Source organism: Oncorhynchus keta, chromosome 17, assembly GCF_023373465.1.
Source record: "Oncorhynchus keta strain PuntledgeMale-10-30-2019 chromosome 17, Oket_V2, whole genome shotgun sequence".
Lineage (NCBI taxonomy): Eukaryota > Metazoa > Chordata > Actinopteri > Salmoniformes > Salmonidae > Oncorhynchus > Oncorhynchus keta.
This window is the reverse complement of record NC_068437.1, coordinates 45,580,914-45,602,600: the sequence shown is the minus strand read 5'-3', so window position 1 is coordinate 45,602,600 and position 21,687 is coordinate 45,580,914. Positions and strand designations below refer to the sequence as shown.

At 45.7% G+C, this 21,687-nt stretch overlaps 1 protein-coding gene across 3 annotated transcripts in view; it reads right to left on the bottom strand.

Moving 5' to 3' along the window:
• Window positions 1-801: 801 nt before the first annotated feature.
• The window catches only part of rbl2 (retinoblastoma-like 2 (p130)), a 31,095-nt gene continuing 10,209 nt past the window's right edge, over window positions 802-21,687 (bottom strand). The window contains exons 10-22 of one of the 3 annotated variants that reach the window (XM_035790017.2): window positions 19,555-19,768; window positions 19,159-19,296; window positions 14,457-14,621; window positions 14,173-14,269; window positions 5,070-5,306; window positions 4,814-4,857; window positions 4,604-4,705; window positions 4,205-4,381; window positions 3,974-4,045; window positions 3,676-3,772; window positions 3,325-3,602; window positions 3,025-3,198; window positions 802-2,726 (exon numbers count right to left, since the gene is read on the bottom strand). In XM_035790017.2, coding sequence (XP_035645910.1) covers window positions 2,559-2,726; window positions 3,025-3,198; window positions 3,325-3,602; window positions 3,676-3,772; window positions 3,974-4,045; window positions 4,205-4,381; window positions 4,604-4,705; window positions 4,814-4,857; window positions 5,070-5,306; window positions 14,173-14,269; window positions 14,457-14,621; window positions 19,159-19,296; window positions 19,555-19,768 — 1,963 coding nt within the window. In that variant the 3' untranslated portion in view covers window positions 802-2,558. Of the gene's footprint in view, window positions 2,727-3,024; window positions 3,199-3,324; window positions 3,603-3,675; window positions 3,773-3,973; window positions 4,046-4,204; window positions 4,382-4,603; window positions 4,858-5,069; window positions 5,307-14,172; window positions 14,270-14,456; window positions 14,622-19,158; window positions 19,297-19,554; window positions 19,769-21,687 lie in introns of all 3 variants that reach the window. The other 2 variants (XM_035790015.2, XM_035790016.2) reach the window with 2 other exon arrangements.

The following is a 21,687-nucleotide window of genomic DNA, read 5'->3' as shown; positions in this document are numbered from 1 at the left end:
ATTTAGCAGACATTCTTACCCAGAGCGACTTACAGGAGCAATTAGGGTTAATTGACCTTGCTCAAGGGCACATCGACCAAATTTTCACCTAGTCAGCTCGTGGATTCAAAACAGCAACCTTTTGGTTACTGACCCAACGCTCTTAATCGCTATGCTCCCTGCTGCTTATGACCTAGTCAGGTTTCAGCCCTGGCTATGTTCAACAGCTGCGGTCGGACTGTCCCCCTTACAAATCAGATGTTATGTAGAGAAAATGCTTATTATTATGATCTGATAAACTATTGGCTCATGGTATTCCCAGACAAAAGCACTAGCAACACAAGAGAAGGAACAACATTGACATATGTACATGTGGAGACGGTTGAATGCCGAATTGAAAAGTAACAACAAAGACTTTCACATAAAGCACAATCCCTGTCCTCCTGTATACTCCTCACACATTATAGAAGTCTACAATTACAGACAATACAGATTACTTGAATGGCCCATTTGGCACGAGCCACTGATCTATGGTGTTGACATAGTGATTCTGTACTTTATAAAGACCTCAGGTCTTCTCACCATAGTATTTTACTACTGGATATACATACAACACCATCTAGTGGTGAGCTTACTGACAATCACAAACATAACATCTTGTGATGAATTAAGGGCACTTATGTATGGTTCCTAAGTAGATATTTTTTTCTCCAAAGGATGATTCTTTTTAAAGGAAAGACAATTTAAACAAAGACATGTACAAGTACTACATCGCTTAAATTAATTGCTTCAGAAATGGATAAAGGCACTAATCACACTGCCTACGATAAAATAATATGCTTTATTTTTTATTTATTTTACAACAATGTTCAGACAAAAGACATTTGCCATGACTTTTAAGTTGCTGATCAACAAAACGATAACATGCCATTGTGACTATCAACACAATTATAAAATGTATTGGATACTAAAAGTATTACCTTATAATTAATGGAAGCTACATGAGACAGAAAACAAATATTGTTGTCAGTGATTCTACTGTCATTGTCATTGGAAAAATGGAAAGTTACTGTTTTTTGCTAACATACCTAAAGTTAGAAAAATAGCATAAGTATGTTACAGCGGCAGGTAGGCTAGTGGTTAGAGCGTTGGACTAGTAACCGAAAGGTTGCAAGATCAAATCCCTGAGCTGACAAGGTAAAAAGGTGTTGTTCTGCCCCTGAACAAGGTAGTTAACCCACTGTTCCTAAGCTGTCATTGAAAATAAGAATTTGTTCTTAACTGACCTGCCTAGCTAAACAATTATACACAAAAAAATAAAACTAAGCTCAAAAGACTTTGGAAAAGAAACCCGGCAGAGTTAACAACACCATGTCATCTTCTCTGGTGTTACAAAAGCTTTAAAAATACGTATTTGAAATGCTTCATGTACTCAAGGCCAAACAATGTACAAAATATTTTAAGAACATGGTCATTGTTAAGTGCTTTCTTCTATTCTGACGCAACTCAATAAAAAAACTAATCTTATAAACTTCTGAGATATGAAATCCTAAATACATACTGAATATGAGTGTAATGATGGATTTTGTCTCAAGAAGAATATCAAAACACTGAAAGGAATTCATTCATAGTATATTGAACAGCTAAATTGTGGGCATGAGCAAGTTAGTAACACTGAGAGATTACACTTCAAAATGCATGTGATTTTGAATTATTCTCCACCATATACACAAACTTGCAAAGCTCCACACCAATGGCAGTCCATTCTGTAATTGCTGTGTATTCTAGACAAAATAAATTCATTTGACTCTGGACATACACAGTGTACAAAACATTAAGAACACCTGCTCTTTCCATGACATAGACTGACCAGGTGAATCCAGGTGAAAGCTATGATCCGTTATTGATGTTAAATCCACTTCAATGTCCACTTCAATGTTGATGAAGAGGAGGAGACAGGTTAAAGAAGGATTTTTAAGCATTGAGACAATTGAGACGTGGATTGAAGTGCCTTTGAGCGGGTTATGGTAGTAGATGCCAGGCGCACCACTTTGAGTGTGTCAAGAACTGCAACGCCACCGGGATTTTCACTCTCAAGTTTCCTGTGTGTATCAAGAATGGTCCACCATCCAAAGGACATCCAGCCAACTTGATACAACTGTGGGGAGCATTGGAGGCAACATCAGCCAGCATCCCTTTGGAATGCTTTCGACACCTTGTAGTCCATGCCCCAATGAATTGAGACTGTTTTGAGGGCAAAATGGGGGGTGCAATTCAACATTAGGAGGTGTTCCTAATATTTTGTGCACTCGGTGTATATAGAAAAACATGGTGTTAAGGGACACAATCTGGCCATGCTAGAATAGACGGAAGTAACATAAAATCTGTGTAACATAAAATGTTTAACTACCAACCACTAGGATAACTCTGAAATTAAACCATCACACTAACCTTAGACTAGAAGATCTTATCCTTTATGAAAAACAAATGTATCCTCATCAATTTTTGATATTGATGATGTTGCCATGGTGACTACAGACTTCAGTCAGTGGTGTGTTCTGAAAGGGGTGTGTTCAACCTTAGTGGGAGGAGCTACGATCGTTGGCCACGTCTTGTAGCCTGCGGAAGAGGGCTGTCTGGTTGTCCGGACACAACCTCTTGGGAGATGGCTCCTCCTCCAGCTGCATACTGCGTTTCTTGGTGGGCGTCTCCCCGGTGCGGATCATACTGTTGATCTCCGCCAGGCGCTGCACATTAAGAGATAGAGGTCAAAGAAACAGGTTAGGGAGGTTCATCATCATCATCACAGGTCAGGTACGGTTCCAGAAACAGTTAGGGTTTTTAGATTAAGGACACTAGTACGAGGCGCCATCAAAACCTGGTCCTGAAGCTCCACTATAGGGTGTGTAGGCTTTTGTTCTACCCCAGCATTAACACACCTGATTCAATTAATCAATTAGCCACTTTAAGGCTTTGAAAAATACTGTGCTGAACCAGTGTACATTGTGTGCATGAGTAATGTATGTGTGTGTACTTGTGACTCACGTTGGCTGGGCCGCTGCAGATGTAGTAGAATATCTTGTCCTGTGCGGTAGCGGTGGGGGGGCTGTCACTAGCCTTATGGGGGGAGATATAGATGGAGTGGTTGTGGGACAGGAGGACCCTGCGAGGGGAGCTGGTCCTCAGGGAGGGGTACAGGCACAGGGGAGGAGACTCTCGCTGTCAAGGATAAACACACGCAGCAGAGTTAGTTTTAAAAAAAAAAGACAATGCAAAAAGTGAAAGGTTTGCAGAATAGAGGCTAGTTTGTAAACATAACTTCCTTCTTTTCTCTCTCTCGCTCACCCCTGCAGAGGATGAGCTGGGCGAGTAGCGCAGGGCAAAGTGGCGCATCTGTTTGATGTAGACCCGGTTGTAGAAGTGGATGAGGTCTCCTCGCTCCTCCACCCTCCCCCCCACCACCACTCCCCCTTCATCATCCTGCTGCTGGGAGGGAGGGAGGGATGAGGATGTAGAGAGGAAGGTGGAGGGGGACAGGGTGGGGGTGGATGGGGTGCTGCCAGGCTGAGGGGTGGGTAGGGTGCTGGTGGAACACATGGGTACGGGGCTGCTGTCTCCACTTCCTAAGGGGCGTAGAGAGAAAGGGAGATGGAAAATAGCGTTTGTGTGTGTGTGTGTGTGTGTTTGTGTTCCTACCCTCATGGCTGGTCTCTGTAGGAGAGCTCTGTCCATTTCTCTCACTGCTTCCTGAGTGACGTCTCTTTCTCCCAGAGATTAACACACTCCTGTAGACCTGGTAAACAAAATCAGACAGCTGGTGGTCCAATGATAGCTTTGCCACTATTCCTTCCAACTGACAATACTTCAGTGTCTATAAGGGAAAAACAATGACGCTGCCACAGTACAATAGGCTCAAACTAGGGCCTGGAGTTATTACTGGTCAGGTCAGGAAAATCTCCTGACCCTAGCCATAAGGCCCTACTACATTACTCACACTGCTGCTAGCCTGGGGCTGAGAGCGGTAACACTTCATGATGTTCTGGAAGGACTTGTCCTCTTTGGTCACCTTAACAACGGAAGGAAACACAAATACAAGTCTTTAGGAAGAGGACACACAAACAATCTGCATGCTACACATAAACTGCATGGTACAGTACCTTATGCACACGCACACCCCCATAACCCCCACCCCATGCAAACATCCAACACACACACTCTAACCTACCTTGGTCATGACGTACACAGCACACATGAGGAGCTGGTCTAGGTGTCGGTCCATCATGAGCTCTGTGTAGTGCACCAGAGAGTACTCGAAACACGTCCAGATCTTCCTCCGCAGCTCACTAGAGATGTCCAGCTTGGCACACATGTCTCTGAGACGCACACTGGCCAGGTGGTACACCTGTTGGCACAGCACAGTGGCTTTAAGTCTTTAAACTCAATCAAAAATCTATAATTTATGGTATGAAGCGCTATAGTTGTATGGTTCTTAAAGCTAGGGCAGACTACTAGGACAGATCCAAACGAATTTCTCCATATCCAAAAGATGAGTTAGATTTGTAACATGCCTGAATTATCCCTTTAAATTCTGTGCCAGATGAATATGGTGTTTGTGTTCCCTTACCTTGCGGAAGAACAGCGAGAGGGAACTCTTTTTCTGAGGCCCGTTATTGGACGGGCCCTGGGCTGCCGGCTTCTCGATTGGCTTGCCGGCGGCGTGGCTGCCCTGGAGAGTGGGACTTTTCAGGGTGGTGGTCTGTGGTTGGCTGGTCAAAGTGCCAGTCAGGGACTGGGCAGACAGGGGCTGGAGCGTACCTTGTCCCGTCACACTTACCTTGACAGGGATGAAGGTGATGCCTCCGTTCTCATTGGCTATTCCTAAAAAGATCAGAGGGCATGATATTGCTAATTTATAATATGTAATAATTGTATAGGATTTATCATAGTGTAGTAACCTGCATGCTGCATTGGAGTCAGAAATCTCCCTATATAATGCATATAGGAGTCACACAGTAATTTGGCTGAAGGGGCATAAGGTGTACAAGAAAACACAATGACATACTGTACAGTAATTAATCTGCAAATGTCACCTTGCACAGGTATGGTGACAGTCTGTCCGTTGTTAGCGGTAACTGTGGCCGTTGCCATGGTGACCACAGTCTGTCCAGCAGGGATGGCCTGGGAGGTCCTGAGGTTGGTAGTGAGGTTGGTGGTGGAGGGGTCTGAGGGGGCGTCGCAGGACACATCCACAAACAGCCGTCTCCTGGCCGAGCCCGTGGTGGGGCAGCTGTAGCGGTCCAACATGGTGGTGATGGAGGTGGACACACCTGGGAGGGAGAGGAAAGGGAGGAGTGACATGGTTAACTTGACTGAGTAACCAACTGACTGTAACCCATTGACTGACTGACTATTTTAATTTATTACACAACAGACTGATAAATTGACTGCCTGACTGGATGACTGATGGCTGGGAATAGCAGCAAGATGGCGCCAACAGAGATGGTTGCCTCGCTTCGAGTCCTTAGGAAACTATGCAGTATTTAGTTTTTTTATGTATTACTTCTTACATTGTTATCTCAGGAAGTCTAATTACATACAGCCGGAAATAACTATTCGATATAAGAGCGACGTCAACTGACCAACATTATGACCAGGAATACCACTTTCCCAAAGCGGATCCTCTGATTGGACCACCACCCAGGACTATGGACCTAATCCCAGAAGCCGACCCAAAACAAAGGCACTGCAGAAGGGGCAGTTGGAGTGGCCTCTTGGTCTGGCACCGTGGACGTGCACATCGCCCACCGCTCCTGAGTATACTACTCGCTAATGTCCAGTCTCTTGACAACAAGGTAGATGAAATTCGAGCAAAGGTTACCTTCCAGAGAGACATCAGAGATTGTAACATTCTCTGTTTCACAGAAACATGGCTCTCTCTGCATATGTTGACGGAATCGGTTCAGCCACCGGGCTTCTCCAGCCATCACGCAGACAGAGGTAAACTCCTCTCTGGGAAGAGGAAGGGCGGGGGTGTATGCTTCATGATTAATGACTCATGGTGTAATCATAACAACATACAGGAACTTAAGTCCTTCTGCTCACCAGACCTAGAATTCCTTACAATCAAATGCCAGCCATTTATCTCCCAAGGGAATTATTGTAAATTATCGTCACAGCTGTGTACATTCCCCCTCAAGCAGACACCACGACGGCCCTCAAGGAACGTCACTGGACTCTATGTAAACTGGTAACCATATATCCTGAAGCTGCATTTATTGTAGCTGGGGATTTTAACAAAGCAAGTTTGAGAACAAGGCTACCTAAATTCTATCAGCATATTGATTGCACTACGCGTGGGTGTAATACACTCAATCATGCATACAAACAGCAAAATGTCGGTATAGAGACAAAGTGAAGTCGAAATTCAACGGCTCAGACATGAGACATATGTGGCAGGGTCTACAGGAAATCACGGACTACAAAAAGAAAACCAGCCACGCTTCCAGACAAACTAAACACTTTCTTTGCCCGCTTTGAGGATAATACAGTGCCATCGTCGCGGCCCACTAACAAGGACTGCCCCCCCCCCCCTCTCTTTCTCTGTGGCCGACATGAGTAAAATATTTAAATGTGTTAACCCTCGCAAGGCTGCCGGCCCAGACAGCATCCCTAGCCGCGTCCTCAGAGCACACGCAGACCAGCTGGCTAGTGTGTTTACAGACATATTCAAAAGCTCCCTATCCCAGGCTGCTGTCCCCACATGCTTCAAGATGGCCACCATTGTTCCTGTACCCAAGAAGGCCAAGATAACTGAACTAAATGACTAGCACTCACTTCTGTCATCATGAAGTGCTTTGAGAGACTAGTCAAGGATCATCTCACCTCCACCTTACTGGCCACCCTAAACCCACTTCAGTTTGCATTACTCCCCAACAGGTCCAGAGACAATGCAATCGCCATTACAATGCACACTGCCCTATCCCATCTGGACAAGACAAGAGGAATACCTTTGTAAGAATGATGTTCATTGACTAGAGCTCAGTACCCTCCAAGCTCATCATCAAGCTGGTGGCCCTGGGACTCAACCCTACCCTATGCAATTGGGTCCTGGATTTTCTGACGGGCCGCCCCAGGTGGTGAAGGTAGGGAACAACATCTCCACTTCGCTGACCCTCAACACTGGGGCCCCACAAGGGTGCATGCTCAGCCCCCTCCTGTACTCCCTGTTCACCCATGACTGCGTGGCCATGCACGCCTCCAACTCAATCATCATGTTTGCAGACGACACAACAGTAGTGGGCTTGATTACCAACAACGATGGGACAGGGAGGAGGTGAGGGCCCCCGGAGTGTGGTGTCAGGAAAACAACCTCTCACTCAACGTCAACAAAACAAAGATGAACGTGGACTTCAGGATACAGCAGAGGGAGCACCCCCTACTCATATCGAAGGGACAGCAGTGGAGAAGGTGTAAAGTTTTAAGTTCCTCGGCATACACATCACGAACAAACTGAAATGGCCCACCCATTCAAGACTAGTCATTCAACTGAGACTGCTCTTCTCTGTATCACGGAGGCGCTCCGCACTGCTAAAGCTAACTCTCTCTCCTCTGCTCTCATCCTTCTAGACCAGGGGTGTCAAAGTCAAATGGACGGAGGGCCAAATAAAAAATTTAGCTACAAGCCGAGGGCCGGACTGTTCGAATGTTCATTGAAAATTTTTTAAATGACGCATATAGTCTAGTGAACCTAATTGAACCTACTGAAAACCTAACAAATATATTCCAATATGATCAGATAAATAAAGCAATATTTTCTTATGGCTCTGTCAGTAATCTTTAATTTTCAACAGACACAAAAGACAAATTTCCTTTATATAAAAATCCCCATAACATGAACATTAAATGAAAGAAACCGGTATTCAAGGCACCATCAGTAGCCTATATTTTCTATTTTAGCAAAAGTGGGCTAAATTTACTTCAAAGAAAAAAACAATAATAGCAATTTTCTATCATCCACTCAACTGAAATATTTTAAAAATATAATTGGATTGAAATACAATAAAATAAAGTGCAAAAATCTATTAATCAAAAACAACACTTTGTTTAAGGAGAAGTAACATGCAGTGAAAACAAATATTAAACTTTAACTTTTAAACTTGAACTGAGTAAAAACTCTAAATATGTGATTGCACAGTAATGTTCACTTGTTTGAGGTTGAGGGTGATACTTGGTGGTGTCCCATCTTTTCCACAAGTTCATCAATGTTCGGGGTAAGGCTCTGAGCTGAGGAAATCCTCAGAATTGAGTGGAGGTGTTCAGCAGTAAGTCGACTTCTGTGTGATGTTTTGTTCAAGTTCATCAAAGAAAACAGTTGTTCACACAGGTATGTGCTGCCAAACATAGACAACGTTTGAGCAGCCTGGATGCGCAGCTGGGGCATTGTGTCGGGAGGAAACGGGCGAACTCCGCAGCACCCACTGCCGCATATTTTGCCCTCAGTGCATCATTGCATTGGAGGTCAATCAACTCCATTTGGAGGTTTGGTGGTGAGCTTTCCACGTCAACAGCAAATGGGTTACCGAGCAGTTCCAACCTGCTTTTTCGTGCTTCAAAGTCAGCAAATCGGCGTCGAAAGTCAGCGGCAAGCATACCTATTTTATCAGCCAACTGTGCGCTCGGGAACGCACTGGTAGAGAGCTTCTCTTTCATGGTCTGGCAGCTGGGAAAGTGGCTCAAATTTTCTTTCCGCATCTGCGTCTCCCACAGAGTCAGTTTGGTTTTAAATGCCTTCACTGTACTGTACATATCAGAGATGACACGATCCCGACCCTGCAGCTGCAAGTTCATTGCATTCAGATGACTCGTAATGTCACACAGAAAAGCCATTTCACACAGAAACATTTCGTCTCGGAGTTGTGTTGTGTCTTTCCCTTTGCTGTCCAAGAACAGACAAATCTCCTCACGAAGCTCGAAACATCTTTGAAGCAACTTTCCTGGCTTAGCCATCGCACCTCTGTGTGATAAGGCAAATCACCATGCTCCGTTTCTAACTCCGTCAGAAATGCCTTGAACTGGCGGTGATTCAAACCTTTGGCTCTGATAAAGTTAACTGTGCGCGTGATGATGCTCATTACATGCTCCATTTTCAAGGCTTTACCGCACAACGCTTCCTGGTGTATGATACAATGATAAGCTGTCAGCTCACCTGTCGCGTTTTCCTCTTGCATCTTTTCCCGTATCTTCGCCACCAGTCCGCTCCTGTGTCCACACATCGCAGGTGCTCCGTCGGTTGTCAAACCCACGAGTTTTTCCCAAGGCAGCTCCATCTCATTTACACATCTTGACACCTCTTCATACAAATCATGCCCCGTAGTTGTGCCATGCATAGGACGTAAAGCCAAAAACTCCTCTGTCACGCTTAGGCTGGAGTCCACTCCGCGGATGAAAATTGACAACTGGGCAATGTCAGAAATGTCGGTGCTCTCATCCACAGCCAAGGAATATGCAATGAAATCTTTTCCCTTTTTCACAAGCTGCTCTTTTAGATTGATGGACAACTGGTCTACTCTCGGCAATGGTGTTTCTGCTCAGACTCACATTTAAAAAGAGTTGCCTTTTTTCTGGGCAAACTTCGTCACAAACTTTAATCATGCAGTTTTTGATGAAATCCTCCGTAAATGGCCGGGCTGATTTAGCGATCTCTTCTGCCAAAATAAAACTGGCCTTGACAGCAGCCTGGCCTTGTGATTTGGCTTTTTTGAACAGAGCCTGTCGAGATTTGAGGCCTCGTTTTAATTCCTCTGCCTTTTGTAGCCTTTGTTCCATGTCCATATTCTTGTTTTTGTCCGCGTGTTTCGTTTCATAATGTCGTCTCAGATTATACTCTTTCAGTACCGCCACACTTTCTCCACACAGAAGACACACAGGTTTTCCAGCTACCTCCGTGAACAAATACTCCGACTCCCACCTTGTTTGAAACCCCGGTTCTCAGTGTCCACCTTCCGTTTTGCCATTTTTGATGGGTATCTGAAAGTTAATTTTACTGTGATGCTGACAACTGCTGTGCCAATAAATATTGAAATGAAGCAGCCTACTGCTCGGTGCGTCACCGTTGCATTGTGGGAAATGTAGTATTGGTGCGTGTAAAAGATCTGCGGGCTGCCGGCTTGCTGCGGTCTGCGGGCCGGTTCTAATAATAAATCAAGATCATCCCAGGGGCCGTAAAAAACCTTCTCGCGGGCCGGATGTGGCCCGCGGGCCTTGACTCTGACATATGTGTTCTAGACCTATCGGCTGCCTTCGATACTGTGAACCATCAGATCCTCCTCTCCACCCTCTCCGAGTTGGGCATCTCCGGCGCGGCCCACGCTTGGATTGCGTCCTACCTGACAGGTCGCTCCTACCAGGTGGCGTGGCGAGAATCTGTCTCCTCACCACGCGCTCTCACCACTGGTGTCCCCCAGGGCTCTGTTCTAGGCCCTCTCCTATTCTCGCTATACACCAAGTCACTTGGCTCTGTCATAACCTCACATGGTCTCTCCTATCATTGCTATGCAGACGACACACAATTAATCTTCTCCTTTCCCCCTTCTGATGACCAGGTGGCGAATCGCATCTCTGCATGTCTGGCAGACATATCAGTGTGGATGACGGATCACCACCTCAAGCTGAACCTCGGCAAGACGGAGCTGCTCTTCCTCCCGGGGAAGGACTGCCCGTTCCATGATCTCACCATCACGGTTGACAACTCCATCGTGTCCTCCTCCCAGAGCGCTAAGAACCTTGGCGTGATCCTGGACAACACCCTGTCGTTCTCAACTAACATCAAGGCGGTGGCCCGTTCCTGTAGGTTCATGCTCTACAACATCCGCAGAGTACGACCCTACCTCACACAGGAAGCGGCGCAGGTCCTAATCCAGGCACTTGTCATCTCCCGTCTGGATTACTGCAACTCGCTGTTGGCTGGGCTCCCTGCCTGTGCCATTAAACCCCTACAACTCATCCAGAACGCCGCAGCCCGTCTGGTGTTCAACCTTCCCAAGTTCTCTCACGTCACCCCGCTCCTCCGCTCTCTCCACTGGCTTCCAGTTGAAGCTCGCATCCGCTACAAGACCATGGTGCTTGCCTACGGAGCTGTGAGGGGAACGGCACCTCAGTACCTCCAGGCTCTGATCAGGCCCTACACCCAAACAAGGGCACTGCGTTCATCCACCTCTGGCCTGCTCGCCTCCCTACCACTGAGGAAGTACAGTTCCCGCTCAGCCCAGTCAAAACTGTTCGCTGCTCTGGCCCCCAATGGTGGAACAAACTCCCTCACGACGCCAGGACAGCGGAGTCAATCACCACCTTCCGGAGACACCTGAAACCCCACCTCTTTAAGGAATACCTAGGATAGGATAAAGTAATCCTTCTCACCCCCCCCCCCTTAAAAGATTCAGATGCACTATTGTAAAGTGGCTGTTCCACTGGATGTCATAAGGTGAATGCACCAATTTGTAAGTCGCTCTGGATAAGAGCGTCTGCTAAATGACTTAAATGTAAATGTAAATACAGACAGCATGGTGGAGAAGATGCAACAGCGCCTCTTCAACCTCAAGAGGCTGAAGAAATTTGGCTTGTCACCCAATTGAGAGCATCCTGTCGGGCTGTATCACAGCCTGGTACGGCAACCGCACTGCCTTCAACCGCAAAGCTCTCCAGAGGTTGGTGCGGTCTGCACAACACATTACCGGAGGCAAACTACCTGCCCTCCATGATACCTACAGCACCCAATGTCACAGGAAGGCCAAAAAGATAATCAAGGACATCAACCACCCGAGCCACTGCCTGTTCACCCCGCTTCCATCCAGAAGGCAATGTCAGTATAGGTGCATCAAAGCTGGGACCGAGAGACTGAAAAATTCAAGGCCATCAGACTGCTAAACAGCAATCACTAACTCAGAGAGGCTGCTGCCTACATGGAGAACCAATCACTGGCCACTAATAAATGCATCACTAGTCACTTTAAACAATGCCACTTAAATAATGCCACTTTAAAAATGTTTACATATCTTACATTATTCATATCACATGAATATACTGTATTTTATACCATCTATTGCACCTTGCCTTTGCTGCTTGGCCATGGCTCAACCATATATTTATTAATTCAGCAAAAAAAGAAATATTCATTTTTCAGGACCCTGTCTTTCAAAGATAATTCGTAAGAATCAAAATAACTTCACAGATCTTCACTGTAAAGGGTTTAACTTCTTGGTAACAGGGGGGCAGTATTCAGTAGCTTGGATGAATAAGGTGCCCAGAGTAAACTGCCTGCTACTCTGTCCCAGATGCTAATATATGCATATTATTAGTAGTATTGGATAGAAACACACTTAAGTTTCTAAAACTGTTTGAATGATGTCTGTGAGTATAACAGAACTCTGGCAGACAAAAACCTGAGACAAATCCAACCAGGAAGTGGGAAATCTGAGGTTTGTGGTTTCATTTAAGTGATTGCCTATCCAATGTGCTGTGTCTATGGGGCCAGATTGCACATACCAAGGCTTACAGTAGATGTCAACAGTCTTTGGAAAGTTGTTTGAGGCTTCTATTGTGGAAGGGTGTCGAATAAGAGCTGTTTCAACAAGTGGACTAGGCTGAGGCCAATCAGTTGTTCTATCTATATTTCTGCTTTTTGTGACACCTCTCTTTGGTTGGAAAATGGCTGAAGGCTTTCTGTGACTAGTTGCTGACCTAACATAATGATATGTTCCGCTTTCGCCGAAAAGCCTTTTTGAATTTGGCGCCCTGCACTTTCACTGGCTGTTGGCGAGGTTAAACACTGTTTCCCATGCTTGTTCAATGAACCATAAACAATTAATGAACATGCACCTGTGGAACGGTTGTTAAGACACTAACATCTTACAAAAGGTAGGCAATTACGGTCACAGTTATGAAAACATAGGACACTAAAAGAGGCCTTTCTACTGACTCTGAAAAACACCAAAAGAAAGATGCCCAGGGTCCCTGCTCATCTGCATGAACGTGCCTTAGGCATGCTGCAAGGAGGCATGAGGACTGCAGATGTGGCCTGGACAATAAATTGCAATGTCTGTACTGTGACATGCCTAAAACAGCGCTATAGGGAGACAGGACGGACAGCTGATCGTCCTCGCAGTGGCAGACAACGGGTAACAACACCTGCACCGGATCGGTACATCTGAACATCACACCTGCAGGACAGGTATAGGATGGCAACAACAACTGCCAGTGTTACACCAGGAACGCACAATCCCTCCATCAGTGCTCAGACTGTCCGCAATAGGCTAGGAGAGGCTGGACTGAGGGCTTGTAGGCCTGTTGTAAGGCAGGTCCTCACCAGACATCAGCGGAAACAACGTCGGCTATGGGCACAAACCCACCGTCACTGGACCAGAAAGGACTGGCAAAAAGTGCTCTTCACTAACAAGTTGTGGTTTTGTCTCACCAGTGATGATGGTCGGATTCGCTTTTATCGTCAAAGGAATGAGCATTACACCGAGGTCTGTACTCTGGAGTGGGATCGATTTGGAGCTGGAAGGTCCGTCATAGTCTGGGGTGGTGTGTCACAGCATCATCGGACTGAGCTTGTTGTCATTGCAGGCTATCTCAACGCTGTGCGTTACAGGGGAGACATCCTTCTCCCTCATGTGGTATCCTTCCTGCAGGCTCATCCTGACATGACCCTCCAGCATGACAATACCACCAGCCATACTGCTCGTTCTGCGCGTGATTTCCTGCAAGACAGGAATGTCAGTGTTCTGCCATGGCCAGCGAAGAGCCCGGATCTCAAATCCATTGAGCAAGTCTGGGACATGTCTGTGGAACTTGTTCAGTTTACGTCTCAGTTGTTGAATCTTGTTATGTTCATACAAATACTTATGCATGTTAAATTTGCTGAAAATAAACGCAGTTGACAGTGAGAGGACGTTACTTTTTTTGCAGAGTTTATGTACATATTCTCATTCACCCCTCTAGATTTGTGTGTATTAGGTAGTTGTTGGGAAATTGTTTGATTACTTTTTATTACTGCATTGTCGGAACTAGAAGCACAAGCATTTTGCTGCACTCGCATTAACATTTGCTAACCATGTGTATGTGACCAATAAAATTTGATTTGATTTTGAGCTAAATGACAAACTGACTTTCTGAATAGAAAGCTAACTGACTAACATTTCCCACCATGGTTGGCGCCCAGGTCAGTGCCATGGTTGCTGGGGGTGAGAGGGGCAGCTCCGTCCCCATCCTCCAGATGCTGTGGTGGCATCACCTGAACATCAATGAGAAAAATTATTATTAAGTACTAATTTCAGTCCAGTCCATCTTTTTCAAGACATTGAATTCAGTATTCCTTTGGGTTCACATGCTTCAGCATGTGGGTGAGAAGTGAGACTTGGCATAATTTTCCTGTCTGTTAAAGTGATGAGGGATTGGGAGGGATACTGTGGATGTCTTACCTCCTGGCAGGAGGGTGGTTGGTTCTTGGCCCCCCTGACGCTGTCCCACAGCGGGGATCCCCCCCTCCAGGCCAGGCTCTCCAGAACCTGCTCCTCCACCTGGTTCAGATGCTTCACCACCTTCCTGAACAGACCCTGCTCCACCCGCACCAGCACCTCGATCACCTGAGATACATTACACAGATATGATATATAAACACATGGAAGCACTCAGACAGGGGTTACATACAGTCTAATCAATTTCTCGTGACTAGAACAGTCAACACATACAGTATATGTGATGATTCCAAGATGGCGTAGCAGACGTCTTTGTCCTGTCGTGTCCCTTGTATATCTTTTTACATATTTTCTTTGCATATCTTTTAAAAATATTTTCCTAAACCTCAACTTATAAATACTATCCTGCAACCCGCCTCACCCAATGCGGCGTGGATCTGTTTTTTTCTAAAGTATTTCTATTTACTTTGGATCTGGAATCCCTCAACTGAAGCTAGCCAGCTAACTAGCTACCAGCTATCAGTCAGCAAACCACTGCTAGCGGTCATCAGCTAACCTTTAGCTCGGAAAGCTCTAGCCAGTTCGTACAACGTGACTCAAACAACAGCATAATGGATCTATTTTTCTCTCCATATCCCCGGATTCCTACCGCAAACTCTGAACCTTTTCACCTGGATCTTCGCAACGAACTAACCTCAATCCCGGGTGACTACTCCTGGCTAGCGTTTCCATCCCGGAGCAAGCACCAATTAGCCTGAAGCTAGCCCGGCTAGGGCTCCTAATTAGCCTGAAGCTAGCCCGGCTAGGGCTCCTGGGCTACCACCGAAGCCCACTCCTGGGCTACAATATCCAGACCCCTTCTACAGTCGGTACGGGGCACAGAACCCCGCCGATCCTCTACGACTGGAATAGCGACATAATCTGCCCGGGGATTCCAACAGGCCCCTTAGGCGCGACGTCCGCTGAAGGCCCATTCTGCTAACCGTGGCCTGCTAGCTATCTAGAGCTACTTGGAACCCTACTAATCTACGACTGGAGGCAAAAATAGACTTACCTCCATCGTGACGTCCCCCAAAGGACCTTCTGCTAACTTACTAGCCATGGTCTAGTAACTGCTAGCTTGCTAGCCCCGGTCTGCTAACTGCTAGCTTGTTAGCCCCGGCCTACTAAATGCTAGCTTGTTAGCACCGGCCTGCTAACTGTTTGAATCGCCGTGTCCCCAGCCAGCCCAACCACAGCCAGCCCAACCACTCACTGGACCCATATGATCACTTGGCTATGCATGCCTCTCTATAATATCAATATGCCTCGTCCATTACTGTCCTGGTTAGTGATTACTGTCTTATTTCACTGTAGAGCCTCTAGCCCTGCTCAATATGCCTTAACCAACCATGTTGTTCCACCTCCTATATATGCAATGACATCACCTGGTTTAAACATCTCTAGAGACTATATCTCTCTCATCATTACTCAATGCCTAAGTTAACCTCCAATGTACTTACATCCTACCTTACCTTTGTCTGTACACTATGCCTTGAATCTATGCTTTCGTGCCCAGAAACCTGCTCCTTTTACTCTCTGTTCTGAACGTGCTAGACGGACAGTTCGTATAGTCTTTAGCCATACCCTTATCCTACCTCTCCTCTGTTCCTCTGGTGATGTAGAGGTTAATCCAGGCCCTGCAGTGCCTAGCTCCACTCCCACTCCTCGGGTGCTCTCATTTGTTGACTTCTATAACCGTAAAAGCCTTGGTTTCATGCATGTTAACATTAGAAGCCTACTCCCTAAGTTTGTTTTACTCACTGCTTTAGCACACTCTGCCAACACCGTTGCTGCTTGCTATAGACCACCCCGGCCATCCTACAATCTAAGCTTGATGCCCTCAATCTCACACCAATTATCAATGAACCTACCAGGTACAACTCCAAATCCATAAACACGGGCACCGTCATAGATATCATCCTAACTAATTTGCCCTCCAAATACACCTCTGCTGTTTTCAATCAAGATCTCAGCGATCACTGCCTCATTGCCTGCATCCGTAATGTGTCTGCGACCAAACGACCACCCCTCATCACTGTCAAACGCTCCCTAAAACACTTCTGCGAGCAAGCCTTTCTAATCGACCTGGCCGGGGTATCCTGGAATGATATTGACCTCATCCCATCAGTAGATTTTTTGCCGTAGGCAAGTCAGTTAAGAAATAAGAAATTCTTATTTTCAATGACGGCCTAGGAACAGTGGGTTAACTGCCTGTTCAGGGGCAGAACGACAGATTTGTACCTTGTCAGCTTTGGGGGTTTGAACTTGCAACCTTCCGGTTTCTAGTCCAATACTCTAACCACTAGGCTACCCTGCCACCCCAATAAGCATGATCCATTCAAAAAATATAGAACTATAAATAGATATAGTCCTTGGTTCACTCCAGACCTGTCTGCCCTTGACCAGCACAAAAACATCCTGTGGCATTCTGCATTAGCATCGAATAGCCCCCGTGATATGCAAACTTTCAGGGAAGTTAGTAACAAGTATACACGGGCAGTTAGGAAAGCTAAGGATAGCTTTTTCAAACAGAAATTTGCATCCTGTTGTACAAACTCCAAAAAGTTCTGGGACACTGTAAAGTCGATGGAGAATAAGAGCACCTCCTCCCAGATGCCCACTCCTCTGAGGCTAGGAAATACTGTTACCACCGATAAATCCACTATAATTGAGAATTTCAAGAAGCATTTCTCCACGGCTGGCCATACTTTCCACCTGGCTCCCCCTACCCCGGTCAACTGCCCGGCACCCTCCACAGCAACCCGCCCAAGCCCCCAACATTTCTCCTTCACCCAAATCCAGATAGTTGATGTTCTGAAAGAGCTACAAAATCTGTACCCCTACAAATTAGCTGGGCTAGACAATCTGGACCCTCTCTTTCTAAAATTATCTGCCAAAATTGTTGCATCCCCTATTACTAGTCTGTTCAACCTCTCTTTTGTATCGTCTGAGATTCCCAAAGATTGGAAAGCTGCTGCAGTCATCCCCCTCTTCAAAGGGGGTGACACTCGAGACCCAAACTGCTACAGACCTATATCTATCCTACCCTGTATTTCTAAGGTCTTCGAAACCAATTTAACTAACAGATTACCGACCATTTTGAATCCCACCGTACCTTCTGCGCTATGCTATCTGGTTTCAGGGCTGGTCATGGGTGCACCTCAGCCATGCTCAAGGTCCTAAACAATATCATAACCGCCATCGATAAGAGACATTACTGTGCAGCCATATTCATCAACATGGCCAAGGCTTTCGAATCAGTCAATCACCACACTCTTATTGGCAGACTCGACAGCCTTGGTTTGCCTCGCCTGGTTTACCAACTACTTCTCTGATAGAGTTCATTGTGTCAAATCGGAGGGCCTGTTGTCCGGACCTCTGGCAGTCTCTATGGGGGTGCCACAGGGTTCAATTCTCAGTCCGACTCTTTTCTCTGTATACATCAATGATGCCACTCTTGCTGCTGGTGATTCTCTGATCCACCTCTACGCAGACGACACCATTCTGTATACTTCTGGCCCCTCTTTGGACACTGTGTTAACTAACCTCCAGACAAGCTTCAATGCCATACAATTCTCCTTCTGTGACCCCCAACTGCTCTTAAATGCAAGTAAAACTAAATGCATACTGTTCAATCGATCACTGTCCAAACCCGCCCGCCCGTCCAGCATCACTACACTGGACTAGAGGTCGACCGATATCGGCTTCCTATATCGCAACAAAGCATCCTTCACACATGCTGCCAAACATACCCTCGTAAAACTGACCATCCTACCGATCCTCGACTTCGGCGATGTCATCTATAAAATAGCCTCCAACACTCTACTCAACAAATTGAATGCAGTCTATCACAGTGCGATCCGTTTTGTCACCAAAGCCCCATACACTACCCACAACTGCGACCTGTACGCTCTCGTTGGTTGGCTTTCATACTCATCGCCAAACCCACTGGCTATAGGTTATCTACAAGTCTCTGTTAGGTAAAGCCCTGCCTTATCTCAGCTCACTGGTCACCATAGCAGCACCCACTCGTATCACGCGCTCCAGCAGGTATATCTTACTGGTCACCCCCAAAGCCAATTCCTCCTTTGGTCGCCTTTCCTTCCAGTTCTCTTTTGCCAATGACTGGAACGAACTGCAAAAATCACTGAATCTGGAGACTCATATCTCCCTCACTAGCTTTAAGCACTAGCTGTCAGAGCAGCTCACAGATCACTGCACCTTTACATAGCCCACCTGCAAACAGCCCATCTATCTATCTCATCCCCATACTGTATTTATTTATTTATTTATCTTGCTCCTTCACAACCCAGTATCTCTACTTGCACATTCATCTTTTGCATATCTACCATTCCAGTGTTTAGTTGCTATATTGTAATTACATCACCACCATGGCCTATTTATTTCCTTAACTCTCTTATCTTACCTCATTTGCACTCACTGTATATAGACTTTTTGTTTTATTTTTTCTACTGTATTATTGACTGTATGTTTTGTTTATTCCATGTGTAACTCTGTGTTGTTGTATGTGTCGAATTGCTATGCTTTATCTTGGCCAGGTCACAGTTGCAAATGAGAACTTGTTCTCAACTAGCCTACCGGCTTAAATAAAGGTCAAATAAAAATATAAAGTACAAATACAGATATAAGTACAAGTATGTACCTTATAAAAGTGGTATGCAGGGAGCTGGAAAATGTGTATGATTCGTGGGAAGTCCCCTGGGGGTCGGTAGGAGAAGATGACAATCTCCAGACAGCAGGCCAGCAGAGAGCGCTGTAACACATCCTGTTCCAGAATACCCTAAGGACAGACACCAGAACACAGGGTTGATTGTTCATATTTTACAAGCAAGACTGGCAGGGACAACGGTGTCAAAGGTGTCATAACATGCAATATCTCAACATATGGATCAATTTAAACACATCTGTGAACCAAAAACACAAGAGCGTAACTTGGACCTTTCCATAAATCATGCTTTGACGTCAATGGGAAACCTCTGTGAAATTTCTAGTTAGTTACAGCAAACTGAGCTAAGCTAGTTGGGCAGGTGAGACTCACAGAGAGATCCAAGTTGCCCAGTCTCTTCTTCTCCTGGTCAATGACGGCCTCCAGGGTTTTATAGTAGAGCGCCTCTGCCAGGCAGAAGTACACTGCGATGTCTTTCCCCAGTCCTGCGTTCTCTTCCCAGTTGCCCTCATAGTGCTGGCAGAAGAGATGACACATGTCCTTCAGCCTAGTGGAGATGACCTCACTGGGGTCTCTGGCACACGACCTGACACAAGACAACACAGATTAATGTACTCTTACTACACCACTGCTGTTACAACACCACTGCTGTTACAACACCACTGCTGTTACTACACCACTGCTGTTACTACACCACTGCTGTTACTACACCACTGCTGTTACAACACCACTGCTGTTACAACACCAGTGCTGCTACTACACTACTGCTGTTACTACACCACTGCTGTTACAACACCAGTGCTGTTACTACACCAATGCTGTTACAACACCACTGCTGTTACAACACCCACGCTGTTACAACACCCAAGCTGTTACTACATCACTGCTGTTACAACACCACTGCTGTTACTACACCACTGCTGTTACAACACCACTGCTGTTACAACACCAGTGCTGTTACAACACCACTGCTGTTACTACACCACTGCTGTTACTACACCACTGCTGTTACAACACCAGTGCTGTTACAACACCAGTGCTGTTACTACACCAATGCTGTTACAACACCACTGCTGTTACAACACCCACGCTGTTACAACACCCAAGCTGTTACTACATCACTGCTGTTACAACACCAGTGCTGTTACTACACCACTGCTGTTACAACACCAGTGCTGTTACTACACCACTGCTGTTACTACACCAGTACTGTTACAACACCAGTGCTGTTACAACACCAGTGCTGTTACTACACCAATGCTGTTACTACACCAATGCTGTTACAACACCACTGCTGTTACAACACCCAAGCTGTTACAACACCCAAGCTGTTACAACACCCCTGCTGTTATATTGTAGTTCCTGAAAAAACAACACTACTTGACTAACTGTCTGCCTCATGCACAGCTAAGCCAGTGTTTGCAATGATGATGAAAAGAGAACATTCAATCGCTGTTTAGACTACATGTCTGTGTCTTGCTGCGTTCCACCTCTGGGCAGACGAACATTCTAAGCAGCCATAGCTATATCACAGGCCATATATGCAGATATACAGCTGAAGTCGGAAGTTTACATACACCTTTGCCAAATACATTTAAACTCAGTTATTCACAATTCCTGACATTTAATCCTAGTAAACATTCCCTGTCTTAGGTCAGTTAGGATCACCACTTTATTTAAGAATGTGAAATGTCAGAATAATAATAGAGATAATTATTTATTTCAGCTTTTATTTATTTCATCACATTCCCAGTGGGTCAGAAATTTACATACACTCAATTAGTACTTGGTAGCATTGCCTTTAAATAGTTTAATTTGGGTCAAACATTTAGGGTATCCTTCCACAAGCTTCCCACAATAAGTTGGGTGAATTTTGACCCATTACTCCTGACAGAGCTGGTGTAACTGAGTCAGGTTTGTAGGTCTCCTTGCTCATACACACTTTTTCAGTTCTGCCCACAAATTTTCTATGGGATTGAGGTCAGGGCTTTGTGATGGCCACTCCAATACCTTGACTTTGTTGTCCTTAAGCCATTTTGGAAGTATGCCACTTTGGAAGTATGCTTGGGGTCGTTGTCCATTTGGAAGACCCATTTGCGACCAAGCATTAACTTCCTGACTGAGATATTGCTTCAATATATCCACATCATTTTCCATCTTCATGATGCCATCTATTTTGTGAAGTGCACCAATCCCTCCTGCAGCAAAGCATCCCCACAATATGATGCTGCCACCCCCGTGCTTCAAGGTTGGGATGGTGATCTTCAGCTTGCAAGCCTCCCCCTTTTTCCTCCAAACACAATGATGGTCAATATGGCCAAACAGTTGTATTTTTGTTTCATCAGACCAGAGGACATTTCTCCAAAAAGTACGATCTTTGTCCCCATGTGCAGCTGCAATCCGTAGTCTGGCTTTTTAATGGCGGTTTTGAAGCAGTGGCTTCTTCCTTGCGGAGCAGCCTTTCAGGTTATGTCGATATAGGACTTGTTTTACTGTGGATATAGA